At 34.9% G+C, this 13,961-nt stretch overlaps 1 protein-coding gene across 1 annotated transcript; it reads right to left on the bottom strand.

Moving 5' to 3' along the window:
* Positions 1–10,833: 10,833 nt before the first annotated feature.
* Positions 10,834–13,055, bottom strand: LOC113309336 (transcription factor bHLH106-like). Its single transcript, XM_026557761.1, has 2 exons — positions 12,540–13,055; positions 10,834–11,860 (listed from the first exon to the last, which is right to left on the bottom strand). Exons 1-2 carry the CDS (start codon positions 12,900–12,902, stop codon positions 11,393–11,395), a joined length of 831 nt encoding a protein of 276 aa, XP_026413546.1. The 5' UTR covers positions 12,903–13,055; the 3' UTR covers positions 10,834–11,392.
* Positions 13,056–13,961: the final 906 nt, after the last annotated feature.

Below are 13,961 nucleotides of genomic sequence, written 5' to 3'. Positions count from 1 at the left end.
AAATGTTGTGATGAGTCATTTCTAGATTATGATTTTGAGACAAAAAATGCCTACAATTACTCTTTAAATTACTCTTTAAATGCCTACAAAGAATGTCAGGTGGACAACTGACTCTTTAAATTACTCTGAGAAGAGAAAAAGGCATAGGAGAAAGAAAGAAAGAAAAGATAAATTCCTTCTCTCCTTCTAAAGAAGACAGTGAACCCGAGGTGTCTGCTCCAGATTCATTCATATCAATAATCGAGTCTCAGAGCTCAAGATCAGCATAAACAGACTCAAACGGAGTATCAAAAAGGCAAGGAAAGCGGCAGGTTCAGGTATTCCTTCTTCCCTTCCGGTTAAATCTCTTTCAACTAATCCTAGTGATTTTTCTGAAAATCTTCAAGAAGGAAAGAGAGAAGAAGTCAATATTCTTGATGAACAAAAAGATCATCAAAATACAACATGACTGCTCATTGTCGCATCCTTCTTGTAATGTGGAAGGATGCTCATAATTCTCAAGAAACATGTGTGTCTTGAGAAAGTAGTTGTTGTTATATTTTTTTTTTCCTTTACGAAACAATGATCATAAAACTGTTGAGCCTTGCTCCAGTACTTTACATGATGTAATGTTTTTTGATCGTTCACTCTTGAGAATAATTTCTTGTTGATTGTCTTGATTTTCAACAATTCTCTTATGTTCCCTTGAACTAAGAATGTCATCCTTTGTTTAGAATGATTCTTGAGTTTTTCAAGACTTCTTCTAGATTTAGATCCATTATTCTTTTGGTCTCGTACCAAGGTTGTAACCATAAGTGCACGTACACCTAACCCACACGGAACGTATACGAGTGTCCCCAGGGTTTCCTAAGAAACACTCATATACATATATATATATATATATATATATATATCATGCTCCTCTTTAGTACATACACGTTCTGTAACGTCAAAAGGTTCATCTGATTTCTGTGTGCATAATGGATGGATGCAACAAGGAAGACAATGTTGAGAAGGGCAAGACTATCGAGTTTCACGAGAACCCTGTTTTCATAACCTGCTTTCATGTTGTTGATCATGAAAACAAACTACCAGTTCAGATGTCATCACAACTGGTAGGAAATCTTCTTCGAAATTTTGAGGTCGTACGTGAAAAACGAACTGAAGAAATCAATTGATGAGCTCGTCCGTGTTCAATCTCTGGTTGCTGGCTATGTTTAATGTTTTTTTCCAAATCATGTTCTCTAAGAGTTGTTTTGATTTTATCTAGGAAATCTTCTTATGAGAAATTTATTCTTGTGTTTTAGGAAGAATAATTAGAGTTTGGAATAGTCATTATTGTGATTACACATAGCTATGTCCAACGATTTTCATCTTCAATGTTTTTAGATTTATTTGCTTAAATTATAAAGTTTGTTTGGAAGATGATTTTTGCAGTATTAATCTTTATGGTATTATATATTGCAATTTGTTATGGGATATGTGTGTTTGCGTCCGTGAACTTTGATTGTCCCATACGTGGTCAAAAATTAAGTCTTTCGTATGTCGATATGCAAGTATTGATAAAGGATTGAATGAACTTTTGAAAAAACAAAAGATAAGCCTATTGTATGTCATTATGCAAATATTGATGGAAGATAGAATGAGATTTTGTTTACAAAGATTATGTCTATTATATTTCATTGTGCAAATGGTGATGAGAAATAGAATGAATCTTTGTCTATTCCACAGTATTGATCTTCCCCGATCCACATTTTTATGTATGTACTGTGCGGCTCCGTAAGTTCTCTTATGTTGAGCATTTCTGATTAAATTAATCACGAGTTCTCTTGTGATTAATTTAATTGAGTTTCTTTGATACAAATTCATACTCTTATGTGATTTGTTAATTTCCAAAGAAATCCTTCTTTTCTTGTGAAAGTAAGATCGCTCTTGTTGTTCTCTCGAGAATGACATTTTATGGGGAAGAGTTCTTAATTTAACTTGTGCTTAATTGCCAAATATTTGTGAGAAGTGCGGATGTGGAATATTATAGGAGTTATCTTGTATCTTTATAAACTCCTTGATGAATGCATTTAGCTTCGGCTATTTGATTGCATCTAAAAAGTTTATATGTCATTTCTTTTGGTCATGCAGTGTCTCTATGGAAATTTCCTGAGGATCCCACTAGTTTTCGTACCTTTGCCAATTTTATTGACAAAAAGGCGGAGAATTAATGTGTAGTTCACACTACAAATACATATGGTTTTCAGATCATTATGTAAGGGGGAGTGGTTTCCATGTGAGATGGAGTATTGACTAAGGGGGTGTGATACATATCACCATAGTATTGTTGTCGAAGTTGTGATACAATTGAACTTTGATGTTGTGTAATAATACTATGACATTGTGTAACAATGACTGAGAGCTTTTGTTTTCTCATTGTTATGGCTACGGATTTTCAACAACGACGATGCTGAACTTACAACCTTTGGAATCATTGGAGTACTTGGAAGTGACGAAGATTTCGTGTAATGTTGAAGAACCAACAAGATCATGCATGTGGAAGAGAAGCTGCAAAGTTTATTTATTTTGTATTCCATATGTATTGATGGTTTTGTAATCAAAATTGACAAAGAGGGAGATTGTTAGAGCACTGCTCGGTCGAACTCGCAAGCTTGCTATCTCAAGCTTGTTTGTCAAGTTTAGTTGCCAAAACTATAAGTGTTGATTTCTAGTCTACTAATAGCTAAGTCTCGGACTAGGATAGAGAGTGTAGTTGAGCTATAGACTCCACGGTGTTCATCATGCAAATACGAAGAACTACTCAAGGAACTGGAGGAACTTCATCGACAAAAAGGTATGTGGAGACTTGAACTTATCTATCACTCAAAAGTCTACTCTATCTCCTATCTTAAGACAAAAGTCGTATTGTTATATAGACTATGATTATGTACACATGTACTATTTCGAGCTGAGTTTATCTCGCATATCTATTTATAGAAATATGTGTTAGTAAGCTTTCTCTTTGACCAAGTTCATCTTTACTAATGACGAAAATCATATTAGTTTCAATTACTTGAAAATCGGTTTGACGAAAAATAGTTTGTGAACAACAACTATATAACTTCCTCTAAGAATGTTTCAATGATTGAAATGAGAGTTTAGAATACATAACCATGGTTGGATATAAACATTGTGAGACAACTTATATGTGTGTAAGTCCAATATCCTTGAACCAAAGTATGCGTACTTTGCTGCTCAGGATAACCGTAACTAAAGTCCGCGTACCAGTACGCGTACTACCGGAAGTTCACATCCCGTGAATTTCTGCTGGAGTTTGCGAACTGGAAACAAACTTAATCCGGATACTTAAGTCCGTGTACTAGTATGCGTACTTAAGTAGGTTATTTTCTAAAAACAGTTTAATTCGTGAACTAAGACATTTATATTTTAAGGAATGCAATCTTTGGAAACCGCAGATATAATGTTCATGAATCGATTCGAGTGAATCAAAACTATTTTTGTTTCGATTGTGTCTTGTATACTTCTATGAGATCTAAGCAATTGAACAACTCTCTAACTAGTTCATTTTAGTCATTTGAACTAGTCGTGGTAAAGAAGAATAAGGTTGATATGAAAGTGCTCATATGGCTAACCTATGGTTAACTACTGTTCAACCAATGATTTGTACACATTTAGGTACGGTTACTCAAACCTAAATGAAGTTACATTTCATGTGTGTATAACAAGCTAAGTTTGATCTAACGGTTGAAAGATATTAGCTTGAATCTAATCAGGTTTTCATCTAACGGTGAATATGAATTCCTTGTTACCAAGGTAGTATTGATTGCAAACCCTGATTTGAAGACTATTTAAAGGAGAACTCTAAGAACTGGGACACCTAATCCCCACACCTCCTGTGTGATACTAGTTGTAAGTTAGAGTCGATTCTCCCTTAACCTTAGGTTTCTATCGAGACCCTGTAGGTTAACGACCTAAAGACTTCATTGGGATTGTGAAGCCAGACCCAACTATTTTGTATGTAGTTGTGTGATATAATCTTGTTGTTTCTATCGTATTTGAGTACAATCGTAAGATTGGCTCGAGATTAATTTCTTCGATAGACAAGATAGAAAAGTAGTAAAAAACTCTTCGTCTCATCGTTTCTTATTCCGCAATATCTTGTTTCGCTAGTCGATTAAGATTATTATGAGGTGATTGATAATTTTAGGCCATTCTTCGGGAATATAAGTCCGGGTTATTGATTGGTTCTTGTTCACCTTGATTTATTAAAAGACGGAACAAAACTCTTAGGTATTTCTGTGGGAAACAGATTTATCTATTCCTGTAGACTTTTCCGTGTGATACAGATTTGTTTATGTCTTCGACTTTGGGTCGTAGCAACTCTTAGTTGTAGGTGAGATCAGATAAGGGAATCAAGTGCGTAGTATCCTGCTGGGATCAGAGAGTAAGGAGTGTAACTGTACCTTGGATCAGTGTGAGATTGATTGGGGTTCAACTACAGTCCAGACCGAAGTTAGTTTGTAGTATACTAGTGTCTGTAGCGGCTTAATACAATGTGTGTTCAATCTGTACTAGGTCCCGAGGTTTTTCTGCATTTGCGGTTTCCTCGTTAACAAAACTTCTGGTGTCTGTGTTATTTCTTTTCCGCATTATATTTTGTTATATAATTGAAATATCACAGGTTGTGTGCTGAATCGATCAATTGGTAAATCCAACCTTTGGTTGTTGATTGAAATTGATTGATACTTTAACATTGGTATTTGGTACCGTTCAAGTGATTTCTCTTGTATTCAATTAGACTCGCAGATTTCTATTTGCTTGAGTAAGTATTGAATCGAGAAATTGAGATATCACTCTTGGATATACTTTTTATAAGATTGAGTCTGACTGTCTAGTTGATTCTCTTAAAATTATAATGGAGTTAGTCCATACATATTGCTAAGTGAAATATTGGGTGTGGTTGTTAGACCCCCGCTTTTTCACTTATATCTATGTCTCATATTAGGATAGAATGTGTAGTTGAGATTTAGACTTCACGACGTTCATCGATTGAAGACGGAGCTCTATTCAGGAGAGCTTGGAGGAACTTCATCAACAAAAGGTATGTGGAGACTAAAACTTATCTATCACTCAGAAGTTTATTCTATTCTATCTCCTAATGAGACTAAGTCGTATAGATATATATACTTTTACATTATACACATTTGATATTTCGAGCTGAGTTTAATTCGCTTATATCTTTCTCGAAATATGTGTTGGAAAGCTTTTTGCTTTAACTACGTTCATCATTATTCTTGACGAGTTTAGTTGGAAACAGTTTATTTATTGGAAACTAAACAATGAGTCAAAAGATGATCATGTGAAAATTGCCTTGAAACATCTTACATGATTTGTGTGAGATAGGCATTTGATGTAGACTCGGAATGTTTCGTATTGATCATTTGATCACTTGAAAATTACTTATAAACTAATAGTTTGTCTGAGACAGCTATTGTCGTCTTCTAAGGATGTTTCAACGATTGAAATGGGAGTTTAGAACAAATACCATTTTCTGGATATAGCACAGTATGCATACCAGTACGCAAACTGTTGTGGTATGATTCAGGTCTGGGAACCAAGTTTAAAACAAATAACCATGTATGTGTTATTTATTTTCTGCATTATATTTGTTTATATAATTGAAATATCACAGGTTGTGCGTAGTTCAATCAATTGGTAAATCCAACCTTTGGTTGTTGATTGGAATTGATTGACACTTGAACATTGGTCTTTGGTACCGTTCAAGTTGTTTCTCATAATAATCAGGCTCACGGATTCTATCTGTTTGATTTTCTTATTACATTGAGAAACAAAGATATAAATCTTGGATAAATTTCCCTGATTGAGTCTGACTATCTAGTTGATTCTCTTGGAATTACATTGGAGTTAGTCCATACAGATTGCCGAACGAAATATTGGGTGTGGTTGTTAGACCCCCGCTTTTTCAGTCATATTAACGAAGTTCAAAAGATAAGCGTTATACTTTGTAGTATATTTCCCTAATACTATGATCATGTCACATCACTAGAGTATTATACAATATGTACAGTATATACAGCTTCGCAATTATGTTTTCAATATAGCACGACTTGAAAGATATGTTAGGAATTAAACATTTCAAGTCAATATTACCAACCTCAAGTGAAAGGATAGTGTCGTCGTTGTAGTTCGCTACTTCTTCACATTCTTCAGGTCTTCGGAGTAATACTTGTATGTCTTAATATTCTTAGACTTTATAGTCTAACCTAAATGAAGTTGACTTTAGTATTTAATCAAGCGACTTTAGATGAGTTTTGACACACTAAAATATGACAACCAAACTTGGCATACCAATGCTTGGTGAGTTCAACCGATCTATGCTCTAACAACATCTGGCCTAGAGCCTCAGTCACCATCCTAAAAGAAGATCCTATCACTTAGAGAGGAAGAGTTTTCGTCGCTCCGCTCCGAGGTTAATAGGCTTCGTCGCTTCGCTCCATAGCGAAGAGTCTCCATCGTTCTACTCCTCATATGCGGGAGATGCTAGCCGGAGACGCTCACCTACTTTAGGGTTTACAAAGCAACTCCAGGGTTTCCTGCTAAAGACACATGTACCAAGGCTCGTACCAAGAATAAGACATATTCAAGTCCTCTCTCTAGTCCATACATATGGATGAAATGCACTAGGGTTTGTACTGGGTCAAAACAATTGTGTAGCTTATCCTCTACTCAGACGTGCTTCACACGTCAGCCTATTATCTTGAATTGGGACCAAAGAGTTGAGAATTGGACAATGCTAGATCAAGTATTTTGTCACCTTATGCATGATTTCCTTATACAACCTGAATTCTTTCGTTTTTGACTTCTCAGCTTGCTCTGACCTGTATTTATCTTGTAGAACCTCATGGTGAATATGGTTTATATCCTTGGTCATTATTTAAACATCGAGAAGTCCCAAGGTATGCATGGTCCTCATGTTGAGATATTTCTGCATGAGCCGAAGTTGATGCGTCTTGTGAGTATACCGATGTATGAACTGACTTCACTTCATACCATATTATATCCTCAAGCACGTGTTCATAGTGAAGTTCAGTATCTCAACTGAGTTAATTTTATTATATGAGGGTGATACGATCGTGTAGATACATTAGAGGTCGTTGTGCATTCTGCCGACCTATTGCTCGTTATTATAGGTAACTTGTTGATGAATCTTCATGCCATGAAGGAGATGTCGTTGGATCAAGTTTCCAGTGTCGACCCTGCGCATATTTCGAAGCTTGGTGACTACTTGTGAGAACCTTCGCTTTAGAGTGGAATGGCTTCGTCAGTGGTGTTAATTATAGATGAGAATGACACCTCACTTAGCAATAGCTAAGACTTCCGCATGCATATGAGAAACCCTAAGTTGAGTGGTGACTTTATGAACGTCTCTGTACAGAGGAAAGAACTTAGGGTGGTTCTGGCATGCATCATACTTTGTTCTTATGCGTTCGGTAGAAGAGGAACAACAGAATGAGTTTGTTCTTGATGCAAACTCTATCTTATTTAGTTCCATGTGTAAGTAGGTGAAAACCTTTAGTTGAATTCATAGTAAAAATATTTGTCTTGCGCAACCTTCACTCCGGAGGCTATAAAAACTTCATCCAACGTTTGTTTCAGCGGTTGACCCCAACTTTCAAAGCTGAGAGTCACACCTTTCATATTGAACAACAGAATCCAGATTTGGATCTTGTTTGATCTGTGAGAAGTACGTGAAATGTCAAACTCATATGAAATATATAGATTTTTCAGCAACAGTATATTCTAGTGTGTCCACCATATACGTTAGACCCTGTACTGAGTCCTTTTTAACACGTTGTAGCAGAGATATACGCGAATGTTTTTCCAAATAGATGTTTCAAGACGAAAATTCATTTTTTATACGTAGTGTTTTCAATCTACAACTCTCCTCTCTCTACCAGTTCTCTTTTTGGCAATCTCAAATTTCATCTTATATACTAATAATAAATCACAACCCAAAATGGATCAAATGAGTTAGGGTTTGAGTTTTTGAACATCCAAATTGACACAGTCACGCATGATAGGAAATTTTTTTGGAAAAACTATGGATTAGGGTTCTTGAACAATGGAGAAGTGTAATACATATATCTATGTGAAATGCTACCATTTACAACTTCCGTTACGTAAAATGTTGACATTTACAACCGCCCCATATATGTCTTAGCAAACATTCAATTTATTTGCAGATTTGAGATGCGTCATCCGAACGATCATATATAAACTTTTAAAAACGACTTAAACGAGCTCGATTATTGAGACAAACAAATTGTTTCAGATTTTTTTATGAACTTTCAAGCTCGTTTAACCGTTTTCTCATATGAATTAGTTTCAGTTTAAAACTGAAAGAGTTTTAGATGATCTTCTCTAGTGTATGATTTGTATAATTTGGTTTTAGTAGTCTAAGGATAGATAATCATTTGAACGACGTGACCCAAATCTGAAAAATACATTGAACGTTTATTATGCCATATGTGGTGTATGTAAATGCTAACATTTCATGTATGTTGTTGCATATATTAACATTTCAGTAAGGGTGTGTTGTAAATATTAGTCACCTATGTTTTTTTTTTTTGTATATTGTTCATCTTCTTTTTATTATTGGTGTTCTTGATTGCCTTATTCACTAATGCTTTTATCAGAAAAATTATTTGACATCAAAAAGATACTCATTGTACCGTTAAATGATATTCAAACTTCTTCTTATAAGAAACTTGTAATAGAAAAACACTTAAAATGACAACCATTAACAAATGGATTGTAGATTGATAAATAAGGTCTAAGAAAATAAAATCCCTTCAAGATTATCAGATCGACAGTCTTGACTAAGACAGTACAACACTCTCATTAAACCTTTTTCGAATCCATAACTCGTAGTTCAATAGGTGGCATTTGACAATTACTTGTACATAGTTTTTGTGACGGACCTACTATTCCTAAAAAGATTATACATCCAAGGTTTAGATTGTATATGTTTATATTTATACTCTGCAAGTAGTCAAGTCGTTGTGCAGAGTCACTTGTTTTATTAATCAATTCTAGAAGCAAGACACTAAAAAAGTATTTTTGCACGTTCGCGGCCAGGGCCCTTTGACCATTTAAACCTTTAACATGGCCATATTAACGGCTCAACAAAAACAGTTCGGGAGTAATAAGAAAGATATACGAGGTAGGGGTTAGCAAGTTTCACTAGTGAGGTGAATTTAGTAATTTAGTAACCGCTTGGCAACCTTTAAAAACTCTGTAAAAGAGTTTTGGCAGTTATTCCTAACAGGATTGTAACCAGCCATCACAAACACATCATATTACTTTTTAACGGTAACGCATTGATTCTTTTTAGAAACTTTCAATTGTCCTGGACCATGACCGGTTTGACGACCATGTTTTGTAGACATTGGTCAAGTGAGGTTAACAGAAACATATAGACAAGCCTACTGCAAGTCACACTTCTACTTTATCTTTCCCTTTAACAACTTTATTGAATTCACCTTCTGTCTTCTCTGTCAATGTCTCTTGCGGCCCCATTCATGATTGCCTTGTTGTTCTCTGTCAGAATCTGGCCGGTCACGCCTCTCCCAAATTCCACGCCTCTTTCGGGAGTCCCCTTCCAACTATCTATCCTTTTAACCGACCAGACGACCTATGTAAACCCTAACTCGCTTGACACGTCTGATGTCTTAGGTTAATTTAATTTAACCCACCTTTACTTTTCTTCTCTTTCTGACTACACTCTAACTAGAACGAAAAATTTACTTTTGATCGGTTATTATATTTTATCGTAGAAGTTTAGAGCTCTATGGTAAAAATACTTGAATATATGGAACACTTTTGATTAGAGCAAATTGTAGTTCTGGTTCACACGAATTTATGATTGTCATTCTGTATAACCATGCATGCGTGTTCCCCACACAGTTGGGACTTAGGAGGTACAAGCATGTCTTATTTGCATCATCTTCCAGGGCTCTAAATTGAATTATGGTTCATGAGCATGTCTCAATTGAAAATAATTGAAGACAAATTTATTAAACTGGCTGGTTGTATCATGACGAATTAAGAATCCAAGGGTGTTAGTAGTTTGGTACGGGCTTATGTTGATCATGGTGGTGAGAGATATTCAAAGTTCAGGCTGTTTTGAAAGTTGGTCTCTGGAACTTTATTAGGCTAGCTGAAATATCCATACTTTCTTCTTTTTTGAAGCAGGAAACATCCATACTGCAAAAGGGCTCGCTTCACAATAAAACAACTGGACGGATGCCCACGACGTCGAAAGGGAACTTGTTTACCTAAGCAGAGATATAGTAAGAGTGTAAGACTAAGAGATCACTTAGGCAACTTCTTAGAGTTGTGAATCTTAGCTTATTCAAAGGACGTACCATCTTTCAAGTTTAAGGTATTGCCGTGTCAGATGTTGTTCTTAACTGGTGCCAAATTATTGATCTTCAATAGTAGTTTCTTTCTGATGCTAATTTTTCAGCAACAATAATGGTTACATGGCTATAAATATTATTTTTGTATTTCTTCAAATTTAGTTGGAGATAATAATCTGCTAACTTCTTGTGTAGATTGTAAATTTGGTTCCAGGACCACCTAATATGATAACGGAAGATTTAATATGATTAACATAATGAGGAATCATTCTTCAAAGAATTGAGCCATTCTCATTTTCACATATGTTAACAAAAATATAAGAGATAACTTGTTGCTGTAATGTGATATGATGGACAATATATTATATATACAACAGCTACACGCGTAAACGAAGATAACTTAAGCGCACACAAAAATAAATTTGTCCATTGACCCACTTCTTTTCGTGGAGGTTTAGTTACATTTCATGAGTGAAACCTGAAACATTGATTCTGATCTCTGTCTGGATCAAGAATCCAAGAAAATACATAATCATGATATTCCTAAGAAGAAGAAGAAAAAATCCTCAACTGCAGTTCGGATATATTCGAATCTCTCACAGCATTCGTCAACTCAATCACATCTGCATAGAAGAAAAAAGACCTCCCAATATTCCTACGTACTTACAGCTTTAATATCTTTTTTTTGTCCATTGTTTTCTTTCTTGTCACTCCATGCACACACTACAAACTATTCTAAGCACACTACAAACTCACCACACTACATAATAAACCATCAATCAAACCTTACAAATCAAAACAGTATAACTACTCATGACTAAGGCCAGCTGAAGCAACTTTGAAATAACCGATTTAAAAGAATTGGATCGAGTACCAAAACCAGCAAACTGTTTTTTTCATGTTCCTCAAATGGCCTGTTGACGTGATCTAAAAACGCGATCTTGTCAGGTCTCTAGCGATAATTTTCAAGTTGTTGTTGTTATCACTGAAGTTGCTGTGATTGGTCTTCTATCAACCATTCGTCTTCTTTTAGACCGGTCATTTGAATTGGATCTATCCATAACAGTTTTCAAAGCATCGCGTAAAAAACCAATAGATTCAATATTACTACGATGATCTTGGTGATCTTCTTCACCGGTAACAAGAAACACATTTCTAACTCTCCCTCCTAATGTAGACATTTCAGCTCTTAAAGTCTTCAATCTCAGAGACTTTAGGGTTTCGATTAGTTCAGGTAAAAGATCAGATCTATCTTCACAACATAGTGATGCTTTTAGTATCGATCTTCCATCAACAGAATAATCTCCAGCTGCCTGCACACTGATTTCATCCGTTTCTGATGGAAATAACTCTAATTCAGAAATCTCCATTGTTTGTTGCTTTAATTCTTTAACATGTTGAATAACTTTTGCTAGTAGTGAAGCTTTATCTGTCTGTGAAAATAAAAAGAAACCAAAAATGAAATGAGAACCACAATTTCAGTAGAAACCCTATTTTATTTTATTTATTTTTGTTTGATCAAAAAGACTTTCAACTTTCCCAAACAAGAATCCTGAAAAGTTTCTTTCACTTTTCTTCAGATTTGATCTATTCAAGAAAATATTACTACTTAAGATTCTTTGTAGTTTCAAAGATACTGGCTCAGTTGGGCCAAACAGAATCTGAAAATTAAGAAAGCTGTTTAGTGAATAGTACTGTTGCTGCTACTACTACTCTCCAGTCCAGTCTACTGCTACTACAGCAAGAAGAGTTCCTTTCTATCTCTATTCTCTACCACTGAATCTTATAAATGCAAATTATTTACTATAAAATAAGGAATAGAATTTTTCTGAAACCTAGAAATTCACAAAAAAAAAAAAACAAACAGAAAAATCCGAATATGAAGAATAAATCAGTTTTAAAATCCCCAAACTGTATTTATCTTCTTCTCCAGCTGAATTATATAAAAAACTGTACTAAAAATGAACAAAATTTGTATAAACATTCAAAGTTGGATCATATCAATACATGAAAAAATTAACAGAAAATAGCTGTTTTTTTTTATTGTCTGTTGAGATTCTTGAATAATACAGTAAAAGAAAGAATTAGACACTAGTATATATACATACTGACCTTTGAATTGCAAGGAAGAAGGCTTCTGAGTTTATTGAGATGAGAATTGATTCTTTCTCTTCGTCTTTTCTCAGCTTCTCTGTGATTCTTTGAAGCAGCTAAAGCTCTAGCTTGTGGAATCTGATTCAGATTATCAGTTATATCTGAGACATCATTATATTGGTAAAAAGCAGAAGAACCACCGTTAAAGCTGCTGCCACTGCTGTTATTTCCTAGATGATGATTATTATTACTAATAATCCCACCTGCAAAATCATAATTATTATTTATGGAATGAATTCCATATGCATCCATAAAATCATTCCCACTTAAAAATCTGTAGAGTTCTGAAGGTGATGATGAAGTTGAGTTTTCAGGCATCATACTGAAAGACAAAGATATAGATTTAGTTTGAAGTATCTGTTCTTCTTCTTCTTCTTATTCTTCTAAGTATGATCCTTTTTTGCGTCTAGGGTTTTGATGTTTTGTTTCTTGTGCTGGTGCTACTACTGACTTTCTGTCTTTCATTCTTTGTTGCCGCTTGGGTTTATAAAAGAGACCCATAAAGGCATAAAGTGAACACACCCCAAACTCATACTTCTCTCTCTTCTTTTCTAATTTAAATCTTTTATATTTCTGTTTGGTTTTCTTAAAAAACCGGAAATGCTATTCAGTGCTCTAATCACAGCACTACTTACAGCTCAAATTCATGTGTCCCAGTATTATTGGTCAAGATTGTTAAGCTGTGACCCATCTTTTTACCAAAATCCCCAAATCTAGGGTCTGGATGTGGTTGAGTGCTAAGTAGTGCTGCAATAAGTGTGTGGAATAGCAGCTCCGTTAAAAAACTTTGAGAAAAAGAAAAAAAGAAAGTTACTGGTGTTTTTTTCACTTTTCCGTTAATTAGTTTTTTTACATTTATTTTTACCTTTTATGACATAATAATGACAAAATCCCCAGTCAACTAACATCTACTTAGGGCTGTCAATGGATGTTGACGTAACAGATATTGTCTCTTTCGCTGCCGCTGCCATTAAAAATTAGCGGATATCCGTTATCCGTTAAGTTCCGACGGAAATAGGAAAATCAAAAACGTTGCCGTTATGTTGGATTTATCGGATAACGGATATTTATCCGTTACCATCCGGTACAAATAGAAAATAGGCTAAAAACACATATCAGCTATTAAATCCAACAAAACAAGTTCTAAATCCATGTCACACACACAGAAAAACAGACATACAAATATTCAGATGTTCTAGACTTCTAGCAAAAGAAAAAATCATGTTTTTTGAAAAGAAAAAGACATCTCCATGACTCCATCTCCATTTTCGACGATACACAAACACAACACAAGAGAAAAAATTTACACGTGCAATACGTACGTTAGCGGATAACGGAACTAAACCTAACGGAAATGCACGGTTCCACTACCGTTACGTT

This window comes from Papaver somniferum, chromosome 9 (assembly GCF_003573695.1).
Source record: "Papaver somniferum cultivar HN1 chromosome 9, ASM357369v1, whole genome shotgun sequence".
NCBI lineage: Eukaryota > Viridiplantae > Streptophyta > Magnoliopsida > Ranunculales > Papaveraceae > Papaver > Papaver somniferum.
The sequence above is the reverse complement of the archived record's forward strand: the minus strand, read 5'-3'. Positions and strand labels throughout refer to the sequence as shown.

Bases quoted from the DNA above. Each gene is read 5' to 3' on its own strand.
- LOC113309336 (XM_026557761.1), bottom strand. From the start codon at position 12,902: ATGATGCCTGAAAACTCAACTTCATCATCACCTTCAGAACTCTACAGA. The intron at 11,861-12,539 runs GTCAGTATGTAT...TTATTTTCACAG, and splicing joins TTCTTCCTTGCAATTCAAAG to ACAGATAAAGCTTCACTACT.